Consider the following 18,585-nt stretch of genomic DNA (forward strand, 5'->3'; position numbering starts at 1 on the left):
ATTGGCCCAACATGAGCCAGTAAATGGCCCAAACCTGGGCAATTATCATGTATCCAGAAATGTAAAGGATAGCAAAACATGGATAATTAACCTATGTATCTATAAATGCAAAAGGTAGAAATAAATGTCAGTCAAACATTGTCAATTAAAACTCAGCCGAACAATTAAAGCTTAAAGCTCAGTCAAACATGGACAACTAAAGCTCAGCCACAGATAAAGAATTAAAGCTCAGCCGAACATGGACAATAAAGTAGCAGCCAAGCATGGATAATAAAATAGCAGCCAAGCATGGACAATCAAATAACAGACAAGCATGGACAATTAAATAGCAGTCAAACATGAACAATTAAATATCAGCCAAACATGGGCAAAGTACTTTCCGCTAAAATTGACAAATAACTCGCAGCCCAACATGAAGAATCAAATGTGAGCAATGAAGTAGAATAGACGGATCATATACCTGAAAAAAGGGTGAGCAAAACCATAGCTTCCCTCATGCCCCTGTTAGATCCAAAAGATGCACACCATAACAATCATAATGTAGGGTTCCACACACCGGACCTGTGTCACCCAAAGTTTACATTTTGCACCTCGACACACATTGAGGACAAAATTCTTTTTGTACACTGGACATTCGGATTGAAACCAAAGTAGGCTTCAATCTGTCTTGCCAATATTTGGCATACTATAACACACATAATTTGCAAATTTGCAAAGTCAAAAATATGCTGAGCTACTTGAGCTGGAGTACATGTGGCAGAAGACATGTCATTTGATCCAGTGTGTAAAATTATGATGTCGTTTCTGTGTCAAAATGTTACAACAGAGCGAGACTCTAATCTATGATGGGGATCCCCCCACACATATAGCTTGTCGTTGCCTTTGCAGGAAACCCGAGATAAGTATGGATCCAATCCCAAATTTTCCCGTCCAACCTCTTCCTCAATAAAGCGGCGGAGTCATTTAACGTACAACAATCAATAAATTGACACCCTTACAAGCCGTGAAAGAAATCGGGAAACCAGTTCCGAACCAACCGAAAACAAACAATTACTCCTACGAAGATTGTTTGCGTTGCGTGCAGTGTAGTCTGCCACCATTTTATCACACGAGTGATTAAATATAAGTTCCACTGGCAGGCGTAACACACTCGGAAAACACAAGCCACATACAAACAGACAAGCCTGTCTGACCGTAAAAACACAGCACAAAAAATGTGCAACATCGGAATTTACCAAGAGAAATTCACGAAAAAACATTATCAAAGTATTTTGCTGCTTGGAAAAATTTTCCTTGAATGCATTAACCTAACTGGAAGTTGAGATTCCTGTGCTTGTATTGCATCAACACAAATTTGATTACATACATAATCTCTATTTTTTAACAATATTTTACTGTACATAATATAAATTTAAGAATCCTGTGATGTCACAATCATTGTATATATAAAGGCTTCGGAGGACTATTTAAAACAATCATTTGATAAAGGCTCTTTTAACCCAAACCATTGACAAATCAACCACCCCTCATTTCCACTTTAGTCTGTTTTTGTACTGCTGTTTCACAGAGATTTTTAAATATCTATTGTTTACATTAATGAGATGAGGAAGCCTATTGAGAATAACTTTCAGAGTTATTGACCTTGATTACTTGGCTTGTAAATAATGTTTTATCAATTCTTTATTCCAAACAAATGTCAAGGCAGTCTTTGTGTATTTGTGAGTACTTCAGCCTGAACCATTTTTCATCTTTGATTCTTCATTTTAACATAGTAATTACTGGATTGTCATCACTTTCTGTCTAGGAATGGATAAAATTTTACTTAATTTCTCTTCCCTTGGTAATTGAATTTTAAAGTGAAACACTTAACTCACTCAACATCTGACTGACAGGTCTCCGGAGTTAACTCTCCAAGGACAAATGTCAAATTCAACTTTTTAGATTTGTGTTGCCAGCTATTACTTCCCATAGGCGTACGAACCATGGGGGCAATCTGACTTTTCGAAGAGACGGGTAAGGTGAAAGCAGAAATTTTTATTTCATCTAGTTGGCAAAATAAAGTGCCCCAAGTCTAATAAAACACTAAATTTACTTTTCTTTTAATTGACTACCACAAATTTGTACTGAATTAACTATGAATTTAAACATTTTGTCTGGAACCACTCTACTTTGTGCGACATTTTTGGGCATTGATTATTATTTGTTTATGCAGCTACAGCAGTTCGATTGTATGGTTGGAATTCAAGAGGGCATAGAGTGGGATTTCGGTTGCAAAACGATTGGAAACTTTGAAGTTGCTTAATTCACGGGCTAGAATAGCAGAAAAACCCACTTGCAGCGGTTAAATTTTCAAAATTTTCTTGGGGAGCTCGAGGCCCCCGTGCCTTGTGACATTTGATTGGTTGTTTGGGATTCAGCTCAGCTCAGCCACCTGTATTAGACCACATTGCAATTGCTGTTTTCTCAGGCTGGAATAACAGGAAGACACGTTTGCAGCTGTTAAATTTTCAAAATTTTCTCCTGGCGGTCCCGTATTAGACTACTTGCTGTATTCACAGGCTGGAATAGCAGGAAAACGTGTTTGCCGTCAAATTTTCCAAATTTTCTTTGGTGGGGTGGGGGCCCCTAGATGCCTGTAACCTGAATTTTTTTCGTGCATTCATTCAGCCCGTTCACCTATGATATTTCCTGTGCATGTATATTATTCTGCTTGAAATTTCTATGCATTGTTCAGTTAATGAAATGAAAAAGCCTATTGAATTTCAACTATTTCATTGATTGCTTTTAGTTTAGGGACATGTTACAACTAAGTGTTATTTGAAATAGCTTTGGCACCGATCTTGCAGAAACTTTTGTCATTGACGATAATGTGCTCAACCCTCTCATGAGAGATGCCCACAACACTGGCAATATGTTGAGTCTATGATTCATTCATTCAATATTTTACAGTAATCCATTCTTGCTTGAACAGGTAACTCTTATTTCTGTGAAATGTTCCTTTATGTGGTCTATTTCTTTAAAAAGTTCTTAGCAGGAAATAACAGTTATAGTTGCACACGACAACATGCAAGCCACCAATTGAAGATGCATTGGAATTTCAACTTTCGTTTGAAATATAGTAAAGTGGTACGTATGTAATCAGCAGACTGATTAAAGCATTTTGGAATTGTGCCTTCTCGGTGACGGGAGCTTTACTTTCCAGGTTTGATGGAGGTTATAGTAAATTCTTTTTTTTATCTCATCTATATTTTATTCAGATGGTTTTTCAGTGATAGTTAATTTGTATTTGTAATGTTTTGGGAAATAGCCACAGTGCTTTAGTCAAAAGTCTTAAAAAAATTAATAATAAAATTGAAATGTGTTTTTGATGTAGTGACCTTGCAAATGGATTGTGAGGATATTAACTTGAACTCAAATGAGCTTGCTGAATCAACAAATTAATTTTACTAGTTAAATTTTGTTTGTTCCTTGGTGTGTTCTGCTGCCATCATTGCCACAAAAGAGCACAAGTGTGGCAAAATGAACATTTGCTTTGTCTAATATTATGATTTGATGTTGTAATTAAAACTCTGAGATAATATTAAAATATTTACAGTAGAACTGATCTTTCTGATGTAAATTAAATGTTATTGATCAAGAAATTTGACTTGTTACCCATTAACTCCATTTCCTTAATCACGTTTTTCAAGGGAAGTAAATCCGCTAAATGAAAGTAGATTTTATTATGACCTTACATCACCTTCGATAAGTAGCGTCTTCAGCTATAAATAAAATAGGACACACAATAATAAAAATACCACAATTTTATTTTCAGTAACACATAAGGAGATAAGAAATAATGTTTTGATGATTCTATTGACTGCTGTTCGTCTTGAAATTGATTAGCAGCATTGTACCTGGGTTTAAAATTAATAATATGTGTAGCATCACTAGCATGCCATACCAAAATTCATGGTATAGTAGTCTTGGTCAACTAGCGACTCTAAGACAAGTGTTCCCAAACCCGATATTTGTCGAGAAAGCATAGATAAAATACTTCTGGGAAGAGACTTGATTTCAGAGGCATTTTGATGTCACTTGAATGGTTATTGTAGAGCATTTTCCGACACTTCCAAACTAGAATTAATAGCATTTATGATGATAATTACACATATATAATGGTATTAAATGTTACTACTGTAAATAAACAGTTGAAGAAGGATGAATGTTTTAAATAAAAATACAAAAATAAATTAGTGATATTAATCTTTTTACCGGCACAACTTTAAACAACCATAGAACTCGATTTAATAAACATTCAACATTACCAGTTCAACATTTAGTATCAAATCAATGATATTGAAATTCTAACAAGAGTATAGATTAAGTACAGTGTGTTTTGAATAACCTATTATTGTGTTATTCCGGAAGACCCACTCCCCATTGATCATGTATAAATCAACCGACACAAGGTTATGTGAACCTTATCATTCGTATTCATTTTATTTATGGTGTATTGATCACATTTGATGATACACATTAGTGCTGTAATAATTGTGGATTTATTTCAACAAGATCTGCACACAGGTTTCTTAACGTTTCACTTCTGGTATCTGAAATTTATTTGCTGTTGCCTAATTAAAGGTTACCTGTAATTACTGCAGGTTGAGAAAAATGTTCATTTGAGGAGTCAATATAAACTTACAGATATATTTCTTGAACCCTAGAAATCCCAAATACATAACCATTGGTTGAAAAGTGCACTCAAATTAATGATAAAGATATATTTGTTGCTAAAAACTTGATATCTTTAAATTTGGAATAATATAAATAATAATGCAGGTGCCATTATAGATAGCACATCATTTTAATGAGTGGATGAGTGCTTTAGCATGAGAGCAGTGTGATAATACTACATTTTGATATTGAAATGCCCAAATAGTGTTTAATTGTTAATTAAAATATTAATTAACTTAATTGATTTATTGTGGGCCTATCTGTGTGTGTTTTCCTGGTAATACTAATGTGCGACGACAGCATACATTGATATTCAAATAGTTTGAAATAATTTATGCAATATATACACAGAATGATACTTTTAGATACAAGTCAGTTTTGTGGGTCAAATCGATGACTTAATTATGCTTGAATGATTTGAATATTTTAAAGAATGATTACTGGAGATGGCAGAATAAAAGAAAGTGTAGAAAGATTAATGGTCACAGCCTTAATTTGAATATAGCTAGAAAATTTATCATTGCTGAAGCAACAGTAACAGGCATTATGGATTATGAGCTAATTAAGCTCTTAATATATCTTGGCTCCCTTCTACATACATGTAGTTCAAATAATTGTGGGTTTTAAACAGTGAAATTTGTGGATACGAAATTAAAACCTCAAATAATATTTGAAGAATCTACAAATATAAGATTACAGCTCAATTTTTATTATTAAAAAATGTGTGTAACAAAATTATGGTTATATGGTACAATATTCATTGTGCTTGATTTTATTATTTTACTGTTACTATGCCATCTAATCCAAAATGTCAGTGATATAATATACAGATAAATTCATGCTTTTGTTTTATGTCTTTATTTTGAAACTGATTTTAAAGTGTTGGATTTAATATCGTAACACTGACTAGAAGAAATGTTTAACCCAATTGATATGCTTTGGAGGTAACACTGTAATATTGATGTATGTAGCTGTCATATATTGACATTTTAACCTGCAGCAGTTAAAGTGGAAAAATTCTAAGAAAATACATGCATATGCTACAAGGGGGGTTGGATGGCTTAATGGTTAGCATGTGCGCGCTGTATCATAAAGTCTGGCGTGGTTTCAATTCCTCGGTCGTACGTGACAAGGAGTAGGGTCGCCTGTCCAACCTCATGGGTTTTCTCCGGGTCCCCCGGTTTCCTCGCACTGCTAAAGACCCTTCGTGCAAGCTAATTATGTCGAATGAACGTTAAACCCCATTTCTCTCTCTCCCTGCATATGCTACAATTGTTACTTCTAGTTTTTGTAAGCATACACACCCACAATCTATATGCCCCAGGATGCCTTGTGAAATTTACAACACTATTGGCATAAGTTAATTAAAACATTTGATGACCCCATCTCTATCCCTGAAACATCATTGGGTTAAAGCCTTGACTCATAATTATCAGGCAGGGAAGCTGTAGGGCTTTAGAGGTACAAATTAATTGGAAATACAACATTTAAGTGAATCTTTTTAAAATCATTATCATATCAAAAGTATTCTTAAAAATGCTACATGTAAGTGTCACTTTAAACAGTGAATGACTTTTACACACTTCCCTTTAATTACGTCTTAGATAAACTGTTTTAACATTAAACAAGACTTGTTTATGTCACTGTAGAATTTAATGATTAATTGGAAATTATCAACGTTGTATGAAATGTATGAACTATTAAATGCAGCTTCATGAGGATCTTTACCTTTTAAATTATTAATGTACAGAATTTTGCAAATCTAGAACAGATTCATTGTTGAAATATTTTCAGAAAAAAAAAATGAATTGTGATGTCCTTGAAGAAAGTCTGGGTGTTATCACTTTAAATCTTGTGTTGTCAATATAAAGTGTAAATTAAGTTATTTCTCTGTTTTATGTTATATGTAGATTGTATATGTTTTATTCTGTGCAATTTGTACTGTTATCTATTACCTAGTTTAAATTGGTGTATTTCGAAATATTTCAGTCACAAGCTAGAAGTATTGCTGGATGATGATACAACTGCAAGAAAAAACAGAGATCGACAATATTTATCTAAAGTAATCATGTAAGTTTGTCAATAATTTAATATGGACCATATAAGCTGCAATATGTTGATCCACTGATCATATTAGACTTTCAACATACACATTCTCCTGCACAACTGAGAATTACTGGCAGGATTGAATGATTGTTTTAATAACATTTAGTTATTGACGAGCATCAATTTAATCAAAATCAGGGCCGGATTAAAGGGTGTATGAGGAGGCTGACTGGGCTGCAGACAGTGGCCCCCAAATTAGAGTTAACAAATATTTTACACCATAAATATGTCATTTATTATGTTTTATATGTTTGTACAAAATCAATCTATCTACATGTATCTACCATGCTGACATACAAATTGCATTTGTGTGAGTGTGATGGACAATAACCAGAATATGCCTCATTTTCACTGTTGATGCAAGGGCCTCATTGAAATAACTGTATGGAATAATAGTTACTTAACTTTTAGCTAGTTGAAACATCAATGTCATAAGAGATAATTAATTATGGCGTCCCCTTGCATGTTTACATCGATTTTAGTACACTGTATCCAAAGATTCAAAGACTGTATTTCATAAGCCGTTTATTGACTCAACTTTACTGATTGTTGAAGATGGAAACATCTTCTGTAAGACTAATTTGTGTAACTTGTACTTAGCTTGGGTAATTTGCTTCTGCAAAACTTTAAGGTTCATTATAAGCCCATGAAGGTGTGAAATTTGTTATGTCTACAGCTGGTGATAATAAAGAATTATTAGACTGTTGAAGGTATTTCCTCAGGACTTAAAATACAAATTAATGTCTTCATTGTTACATGAATTCAAATCATTTCCAATCGTAATTGGACACTTAAAGAGAATCTATTGTTGTTATTCCCAGCATGAGCATCAAGGAGAAATGCTGAGGGCCTCAGTCCTGAAATTAAATGTCTGAGAGCAGATTAGAATAAATATTGCATGGTTTAAGAGTTGTTTCCCTTTGTATTGGAAATCAACAGCTTACTTGTTCAGGAATTCATTTACATATTGATGTTAACACCTAGACATTGTGGAAGTTGGTATTTAATTGATTTAAATGTTACTGCCTAATTGGACTATCAAAATTTGATAGTAAATGATCTCTAAAATCAGTTAATTCAGACTTTTTATTTGCAGACTCCAACGAGCTTGGAAATCACACTTAGCAAGAAAACATTTAAACGAAGGTTACTTCGAGGAAACCAGTGATACAGAGAGTGCAAAGGGATTTGACGTAGCAAGTCTTTCTACACCTGAAGAAAATCAGCATGCAGACACACTTAAATCAGAAAAATTTCATCCATTCCGGGATAAAAAATCGCCAATGAAACAGCTGTTAGACGCTGAATCGGAATCAATTTCATCCGATTATTCTGAAGTAAACGGAGCTCTTCAAGACATTGTTGATTGTGAACTAGACATTATCAATAAGGAAGACCTCCATAATACATCACTGGACATAACAGCAATTACTACACCAAACAAATCCAATTTTATGCAGCGTCTGCCTGGTGAAACAGATGAAAATTTCTCTAAAAGAATCAAGAAAATAAACTATTTGAATCTTGCTCAAGAATTTGCTGAATTGAAAAAGAAAAATGCAGATGCTTCCCCTTATGAAATTCACATGAAAACTACAGCAAGTCAGCAAAATAGCACAGTGGGTAAAAAGGATGCAGTTGATGGCAACTTAGTGGATCTGAAACCACCGATAATTAACATTAATGAAGATACATGTAGTAGTAATATGGGTCTCAAAAAGAAATTGGAAAAAGATAAATTTGAAACAGAAAATAAAATGTCAGAATCAGGTGATTTTGAAGTGTATAATATTGAGACTGCACTTCCACCAATTGATTGGGAAACAATAGAACAACAGATACAACTTGCAGCAAATGCGGCAACTGAAAAAAAAAATGAGGTGAGTTTTGTATTCTTTTATTGAAATGCCAATTTAAACCCATCTTGGTCCTACACTTGGTCAACTCCTGTTATGGCTACCCTCATTCAAGATGATCAAAATAATACTTGCCAACAGCTACAGGAGGCCAGACTTTCTTTTTTTTTGAATTCTAATATGGTTACCGGTACATGTTATGCCTGATTGTATATTATTACATGTATAATTAATATTTTTATACGTCCACACTGTCACCCACTTGAAGATTTCATCTGATTGACTTAAAAGTTATACACAGTTCTTATGTACATGAGATAAATAAGCCAATCGATTTTCATTATGTAAGAGCTACATTTACCTGTGGCATGTCTTTCTTTAGGCCCCAGATGTTTTTTAAATTATTAGTTAGACATTTATTCACATGACCAGTACAAAATAAACTCTCTAGATCATCGGATGGTCGCGATTTTTAATGGAGTGAAGCACGATCACCATTTAATAATTAAATTTAGAAATGGATAATCAAGACTTTCTTTATTGTCCCCCACCTTTCGAAGAAAGCAGGGGACTATTAAAATGGGTTTGTCTGTCTGTCTGTCTGTCCATCCGTCCGTCTGTCCATCACACTTTTTGGGACACAATAACTCTCTTTCTAATTGAGCTAGAATGTTCAAACTTGGTGTAGGTGTTTATTAGGTCAATGCCTTGATGGAGTTTGAAGTTGAGCATTTTCTGATTAGGATAAGCAGAGCGATAAACAATAACTCTTTTTCTAATTGAGTTAGAATATTCACACTTGATGTAGCTGTCTATTAGGTGAATGCCTTGATGGAGTTCGAAGATGAGAGTTTTCTGCTTAGGGTAAGCAGAGATAAGCAATTTGATTGGTTGATGCTTTGGGACACGAGTGAGAATGGGGACACTTGGTGTTTAGCTTTATTACATCAATACCTTGACTAAGTTCGATAATGAAAATATTCTGCTGAGGGTAAGCAGAGCGATAAGCAATTTGATTGGTCGAGACTTTGGAACACAATAACTCTCCTAATTAAGGTAGAATGTTCAAACTTGGTGTAGGCGTTCATTAGATGAACATTGTCTGCTTACGGTAAGCAGAGATAAGCAATCTGATTGGTTGATGCTTTGGGGCACGATAACTTTGGTTATAATGAAGTGAGAGCGATGAAACTCGGAATATAGATTCATTATATCATTACCTTGACTTAGTTAGATGGTGAGAATTTTCGGCTTAGGCTAAGGAGCGATAAGCAATTTGATTGGTCAAGACTTTGAGGTAGAATGGTTAAACTTGATGTAGATGTTCATTAGGTGAATGTCTTGACTGAGTTCAATGATTAACATTTCGAGGTGAAGCTAAGCAGAACTAATCAATTTCATTGGTCGATGCTTTCGGACAAGATAATCTTGATTCTTTCTGGTAGAGAGGGATGAAACTTAGTGTACAGTTTGATTGCCCGATACTTTTGAAAAAAATAAATATGCAATTAATTAATATGTCATCTATTTATTTTGGGATTTCGACGGGGGACATCAGCCTCACTGTTGGCTTGTTATTGTAAAAATGGTAGCAATAGAAATCGAGACAGCACTTTTCTTATCAAAACTTCCAACATTTATAACTTCGCTCAGAATTATGTAATTTGACTGAAGTGTCAATATATTCACTTTTCATTATCTATTTTTAAACTATTATATTTAAACTATATATCAGCTCTTTATCTAAATCTTACATATTGCATATTTAATTCGATAGCATTAGCAGACACATTGATTTAATGACTGTCTAAATAATATTATGTATAGTAGTTTTATTTTTGTTGAAGGTTTCATTAGGAATTACGCTACATAGAAAAATAGTTGATCACCATGCCAGTCTTAGCTAAAGTTTAAAATTTCCAACAGTTATCAAGGCAAATTTTAAGCCACTGAATAATGCGAACCACCATAACCAATGGATATTGTGAGCCAAGTTATTTTAAAGTTTCTAGATTATGGCTCCTGATTGAACGAAAAATCACATTTTTAGCTTGTGGTCCATGTGTGAAATAGCTTTATTTTAACGCCCGCTTCCACCGAAGTGATATCGTAGACAATCGTGTGATCCATCTAGAGGTCACAATTTATATCTGATTTAAAAAAACATTCGAATATTTCACCATTACACCATAATGATAGTTGAAGTCGAATTTCGTGAAAATCGGACCAAAACTGCCGGACAAAATGGCTGCTTCCTGTACGCAAATAGTGTTAAAGTATGTACATGTAATATCAAGGTTGTGGACCGTCTAGAAGAGGTCACAATTATTATTTGATTTTGATGAAACTTAAAACATGTGTTTATATCCCAAAGATCTTGGTTCCTTTTGATATTCGCACATATTGGACTGTAAATTCCTGGCCTCTGATTGTACAAAAAAATCACGATTTTATCTGGTTTTAAAAATCATTTATATATATCATCGTTACACGCTGATAATGGTTGCGTTCGAAATTTCGTAAAAATCGGATAGAAACTGCCCTACAAAATTGCCACTCCTTGTATAAAAATTGTGTAAAGTTATGTAATACAAAGGTTGTGGACCATCTAGAGGTCACAATTTTTGTCCGATCTTGATGAAACTTAAAATATATCTTTATATCCTGAAGATCCCAGTCCCTTCCGATATACATGCATTTCAGACCATAATTGCCTGGATTATGACGTTTGATTCTACAAAAAATCGTGTGTTTTTTTCTTTACCTTGTTTTCTATCCATCCCTTGCAAATTGTGTGTGTATTTTGCCTGACAACCTCTGGTTTCATGACGTCAAACCTCTAGGTCACGAAAAAGTTAATTATCAATATTTGCGATAATTACTGTATTGGTTGTAACTTGTAACTGTTAATCAATTTTTAGTGTCTTGTGCATGGTACTATCATCTACACAAAAATGTATGGGACAACTAATAACTTGTGTGAACTTTTCAAACATCTTAGCTGCTGTTTGCAAATTCTTTTTGCTTGCCAACCTATCTTTTGATTTTTTATCATTTTTAGCTGTACATGGGAGATAACTCTTTTAACATGCATTTTGCGAGTCTTGTCATAATTGAAGCTTTATATTTAGTATTGACACTTAGTATTATGGCACACTCAAGCCTTGAAATAACTGAACTGATTTTCGGCCGGACATTTCAGATTTTCAGCCTGACAAATACTTTATAAAGTATATTAAACCAAAAAACTGTTGAAATTTACTATGTTTATATATTAATATACATACATTTATCAATAAAATAAATTGATGACTCACATACAACCTGGAGTTTTAAGTTTTTATATGTATATGGAATACAACTTTGTAGTTCATATAATAATGTAATTAATCTCTTTGGTGGGGGTGGGGACTAAATCCTAAAAACTCTGATTAAGATTCAAGTTTAACTAAAGAATAGACATCTTGAGTTGTCGAAAATAGTTCAGAATCTGCCAAGTAATTTTTGATCCACTTTTCTATGGTTCGTTTTTGTAATTTTCGAACTGGTGACAGCGACGGCCCCCGTTTAGAAGTGTCTTAATGAGAGACATAAGACACAGTACCAGTCTTTGAATTTTCTGGAAAGGTCCCACTAGCCGGGATATCCGTGTCCAAGGGGTTGGGAAAAGTAAGAAGTTATTTTATTCGACATGTTTTCACGGCTCTTCTATTTACATTCACATCGGAAGTGTCCAACAAAGTGAGATATTTTAGTATAAAAAGTCTGTCCCTAATTACATCCATAGTCAACTTGAACATTTTCTTGTAAACTAATTTTAAAATATTATTACTTCTATTACTAATAATTTATATAATTACATGTCATGTTAGGTGTGATTTAGAGCTAATCATATACGAAAGTAACGCAAAGCTAGCTATGAGACTCGAATAACCAGTGTAAAAGAGCCGATTCTCAATATTATTCATTATTTTATCTTCACGCGGCCGAGAGAGATACATGTATAAAATGTAATATTTTTACTATGACTCGGGTCGTTGATATAACCAGCGTAAAAGAGTCGATTCTAAAAATTATTGAAGATTTTATCTACACGCGGCCGAGATATAAATAGTAACATTTTCACTATGACTTGGGTCATTGATATTTTTGGTCCTGGACTTTCGAGTCTAATAATAAATAGCGATCTACTCGAATATTTTTTACTTAATGTTTTACAAAAACACGGTCGGACAATTATGTCTGGACGAAAGGCAATTTGGCCTGTCAAAAGGGGTCAATTCGCCCGGAAATTGTCCGTGTCCGGACGCTTATTTCAGCGCTTGGGCACACTGTATTCCCAGAGACTTTCGTTTAATTAGTTTATGGTTATTAAGAGTTGTAATAATGATCCAATTAACTTCTATATCCTTCCATAATTATTCCTGGTGTTTTTGTTTACATTGTTGATTAGACGTTGTATGTTACTTTTCTGAAAGACTGCTTTATTGATTATTAGAGATAAGAGAACATGGTTATTTACAGGTTCAGAAAAAAAGAAAGAGAAAGAACGACTTTTTGTCATTTGTTACTAGCACCATATAATTACTAATATTTCTGAGTATCCTGATAATTGAATTTATATTATGTGACCTTAGTTCAAAATTTAATAGTCGGAACACTGAATTACTAGTGAAAGTCCTTTGGTATTGAATTATTCTTTATTTAAATGACCTTTATCATTAAGAAACAAAATTTTATGAGTAGTTCATACTGTAATATTGATTATGGACTTAAACAGGCATTATGCTATACTGTATCCTGGAAAAAGATAAGTGATGATTGAAATTTAATATTTGGAAATCAAAGACTACAAAGTAATCTATAATCCCTAATCAAATAACATAACAGACAACTAAACAAACAAAACCAAATTTGGACAGTCAGAAATCAGAGTATATCTCTTGTTAATACATAACAGACAACTAAACAAACAAAACCAAATTTGGACAGTCAGAAATCAGAGTATATCTCTTGTTAAGATTCACATAATGTAATCTACAGTAACAGACACAGCATCCCACATGCCTAACATTCTGGACATGATCCTCCACTAACTGACAATTTTTGTTGAGAATTTTAATTATAGGAAAAATGTCTGTAAGTTAGGAAAGAAAGATAACTTTTATGGGTAAACCAACCAAAACGTTCTATATTGTTGTTAAATGTACTGGTCAATCATATTGTTGGTTAATTTTGTGTAGATTTTATTACTTTAAGTTGATCCAGACTGCCAATGAAAAATTTGTAACTGACTTTTAAAATTCTGCGTGACATAGTTCATGTAAACCGTTAAATTTACAAGCAAACCAGATTTTAGGTATGGTATAATTCTATTTATAAACCTCCGTAGAAGATCTGAACAAAGAAGGTCAGATTTGCACATAGGTGTACAACCAGGGAGTGCTGGGGGGCAAATCACTTTTTTCGGGTGATCATCACATTCTTTGGATATAGATGGAAAGACATGAAAATTATTCCATCCCTCAAAATCAAGTGCCTGGTTTGACTGACCATTGGGTGGGGTGATGCAATTCATAACTGGAGTTCAGAATTTCAGAAAATTACACAATTCTGATTTTGATTCTGGGTGTCTAGTTCTCAAACTATTTTTCGAGATTTTACTATGGTTACTGTGTGCTTTTAATCCTGCTGCTGTGACTGAGGCTTATACCACCAGCTGATTCATTGTTTTGACTGGTGTGGAATTTGGTTATAAACCGCATACAATTCACATTTTGCTCTTTGTTCTCTTTTCTGGTGGATTTTCGTAATTTCTGATGTAAGTTCTTACCGATAAATGATTGATTTTTGCTATACATTGTCTGCAATATTTGCCTGAGACAGTGACTGGGAAGGGATGGAAGATTATATGCTTATGCTGTGATTGAAAATGACATTGATAGTATTATCAATACTTTTGCTAATCAGAAGAATCGTAAATGCCGTTTCTTATGAATCTGTCTCCAATAATCATGCTCGAATGAACTAGGTTGTTTACTACAATCCTATGTATTTGGTCTAGAAAATTACTTCCTTATCTGGTCTGATGATGTATGACCCCTCAACAAAAGTATCTCGTCATAGACCGATTTTGATTCCGATTGTTGTGCGCTATTACATGTTTAATCTTACTAGAATGATGTGTATACAATAATTATTAATTAGGTGTGATGATGAATAATACACTATGAGATCAGTCAATGTAAACATTTCACTGATTGTTGATCAGGCGTTATCTGGTAAGGTTATGTAGGTTCATTGTTTGGGCACTGCTGCTGTATTTTTCGGGCAAACATGATACAGCCTCCCCAAGGAAAATTGGCCTGTATGTGTAAGGATTTGCAGATATTAAACATGTAGTGTAATGTCAAAGAACCTTTATGTCTAGACTTTATATTGTGTTAATAAAAAATATATTGTCAGCAAACAATTCAGTCTTACCTTTCTTTTAATATTGACCTTGATCTTCATGTCATTTCTTTAGTAGTTTTTACGGCATGTAAAATTCATGGGGGATGCTATTTAAAAAGCTGATTTTGTATAGGCATTAATTAGTATATTAATTCAAAAGTTGAAAATGCATTCTGCAATGTTTATCACACAACCTGTTGCCAAATATATTTCTAAATTTCTATATATTATTCTAATATTTTCTAGAAGAAATGCAACCATCATTTCAGATTTATTTCATGTTTGGTACATTCTGTTATGAAAGTGATCCTCATAATAAATAAATGGTCTGGACAAATTGTGTCAATGTGAAAAACACTAAAGTATCACATTTAATGGACATTTTATGAGATCTTTGATTGGTCTTACATATTGATGTAAATTATAAAAATTAATGATCAGTTATGAATCCAATATCAAAAACTTATTTCTTCAGATCGTACATGAAACTGGAATTCAGTAGATGAACTGTTTAACACTTATTTAATCATACTCTATAAGTATAGTCAAAAGATATCAAATATTTTTGATTACTTACAAAGATAACTTAGAAGTTGCTTTGATACACCTACAACCATAAATAATCAAAACTTTTCATTAACATTATGTGATTTTACGTTACAAAAAAGACCATTATTGACATTTTTCATTTGTATTTTACACCATATCATATGGCAATCTGATTGAATAGCGTGACATTAATCACTGGGGAAACCAAGCTTCTCAAGGTCAAGACTTGAATAATAGATTTGATTTGTAGTTAATAGACAATCGTGCACTGACGTCATTATTCATTTTCTGTAATTTCTTCATAAATTTGTTTTGTGTCTTTCAGACTTCTAATAATTGAAGTTTATAGAAGTTTGTCTGTCATGCAATAACAATGACATTGTAGATTCGATCTTACCATTAGTTTTTACTTTTTATACAACATTGGTTGCTAATCCTTGTGTATTCCCTTTAAGCCGGGTGCACATTGATTCAAATAAACAGAAAACAAATTTGTCTTGCTGCAGTTTTTTGTAGTGATGTGTGGCGACAAAAAAACAGTTATCTTCCGATTAGTTAAACAAGAGACTGAATCATATTGAAGAGCTCCAGCATCATGTGACATTCAAAATGGTAACTCACATCATAGTTACATGGTCCACTAAATCCAGGGTAATCTTTGTGATGTGCTCGTCTAAAATTAAAAGAACAAGGGCAATTTTTGTAAATTTACTATTCACCACTTTGAAATCATTTGAAGTCCTGAATTTTCTTCGACTTTTTTAACCAGGATCGTGCTGTTATTTAGTTGTTTCCATGGACCTTATATATGTTTATAAGGTCCATGGTTGTTTCTGATGTGTTTTTGTTTGAAAGTATGTTTTTTCTGTTTCTAATTTAATTAGTAAACAGTTACAGAACCTGTTTTCTGTTTGTTATTCAAACTAATTAATTTATCATAAATTTGCTTCAAATCCTTCTCAAAACACTGTAATTGTCAAGGAATACCCTTGCTATGAAAAAATTGATGAAAAGAGGTCATGTTTGTGTCACGTGACTTACGGGTGCGAAGTCGGAGGAGAATTCATTGCATACACAAGACGATGTTGTCTTTAATCACTGACTATTTATTACAAATATCGAATCCTAATTAAATTCTCGGATTATCCACTGCCCGCGTCTTTTTCCGTGATTTTTATCTCAGAAAGTGTTGTACGTCTAACTCTTCATAAAGTTTGTCAACATGTACATCAAGCGCTCAATCTCCGCATGCAACCTTTGACGTCACTTGTGCAGATATTCCTAATCGTCGGGCTGTCGATTAGGGGAACCCTGACATTTTTGTCCTGTATACGCTCCATGAGTGTTTTTCAAGGAATCCAGTATTTTTCTAGTAAGATTGGATATCTCTACTTTCCATATATACCAAAATTGCCATACTTTTATTGGAAATAATCACGGGATAAATATCTTTAACTTTTAAGATATTTATTAGTCCATGTTAGCGATATGACATCAAGATTACAATTTCTTTCCATTATCTAAAGATAAGGTGACTTTTAATAGACAATAGGGCATAACTGCTAAACCAACAGTGGAACAAACAGTACATGAATACAGCTCAGTCCCAAATGTCAATTTAATTGAATCAGAGATTTAGTTGATCTGCACTACATTCTAATGCTGTAATTCAATTCTTATCAATAACCTGTTCTGTGAATAGTTAAAATTTAAGATAATCAGAGATTATGTTGATCTGCACTACATTCTAATGCTGTAATTCAATTCTTATCAATAACCTGTTTTGTGAATAGTTAAAATTTAAGATAATCAGAGATTATGTTGATCTGCACTACATTCTAATGCTGTAATTAAATTCTTATCAGTTACCTATTCTGTGAATAGTTGAAATTTAATTGACATAAGAAATAATTGAAACATCTTGTGGCCTTTTCTTTTCAAACGAAAAGAATCTGTCTTTCGTGTTCTTTTATTCCAATTCCAATATTTGGCTTTGCGCTAAAGATTTTGATATTTACAGAGAAAGCATGTTCTTCATGCTGGTATTTGCCATTTGTATTTATAGAAATTGATTAGCTTATCATTAACGACAAGATCTAGCAAGGAGATGTCTTGTAAAAATGTCTTCACAACCAGAATTGGTCTGCATGTAAAGCAGTGGTGCTAAAATCGGTTTCCATAGAAACTGACTGATAGCTGATTGAGCGCATTCTAAAAGCCCCATATGTGTATTGAGGGATTTAGATGTTAAAAAATATATTGGAATTCCTTGGTGACATTCTTCTGAAATATAACATAAAATATACATAATGTTTGCATAAAATGTACATAGCTAGTGCCTGTTTTTACATGTTTCATCAATGTGAACTTAGAGTACTCTTATCCTTGTTTCAAATTAATGCATTTACGTATTTACTTTTAAAATTTTTATCCATAAATTCTCTTGTTTGTTGTGTTAAAGATACAGACTCTCTTATTTGAAACGAAAATGTCACAGAGATTATTTTGTTTGCTGGAAAAGAATTAGGGAAATTATTATTTCAATGTTCACTGTCCAAAGTGCATATGCCAGCAGTTCAAAATACTTATTTTAGTTTTACAATTTGCAATTTCCATTGCTCCACAATACCAATGTTGTAGTGTTAAAATACAGAATACACTTTTCAATAATACAAAGTACAGTATAAGAGTCATATATTAGTTATTTTGCACATTACACTCCTCCATTCTGCATTTTGCATTGGACAAATGTATTTGGGATTGTGCATAATAGAACATATACCTTATATGGAAACTGCCAGAACCTCATTTGCATATGGAAAAAAGTGCGAACTAAGACGGAACTTTATGAAATATGCTATCAGTCTAGAAGGTAAGGGTCAGTAGAACGTGTCAGTACTCAATC

At 33.3% G+C, this 18,585-nt stretch overlaps 1 protein-coding gene across 2 annotated transcripts in view; it reads left to right on the forward strand.

Moving 5' to 3' along the window:
• Window positions 1–18,585, forward strand: part of LOC126812891 (uncharacterized) — a 90,390-nt gene that overhangs the window by 27,696 nt on the left and 44,109 nt on the right. For both annotated transcript variants that reach the window (XM_050539111.2, XM_050539112.2), the window contains 2 exons: window positions 6,706–6,786; window positions 7,919–8,702. In XM_050539111.2, coding sequence (XP_050395068.1) covers window positions 6,706–6,786; window positions 7,919–8,702 — 865 coding nt within the window. The remainder of the gene's footprint in view (window positions 1–6,705; window positions 6,787–7,918; window positions 8,703–18,585) is intronic.

Source organism: Patella vulgata, chromosome 1, assembly GCF_932274485.2.
Source record: "Patella vulgata chromosome 1, xgPatVulg1.2, whole genome shotgun sequence".
Lineage (NCBI taxonomy): Eukaryota > Metazoa > Mollusca > Gastropoda > Patellidae > Patella > Patella vulgata.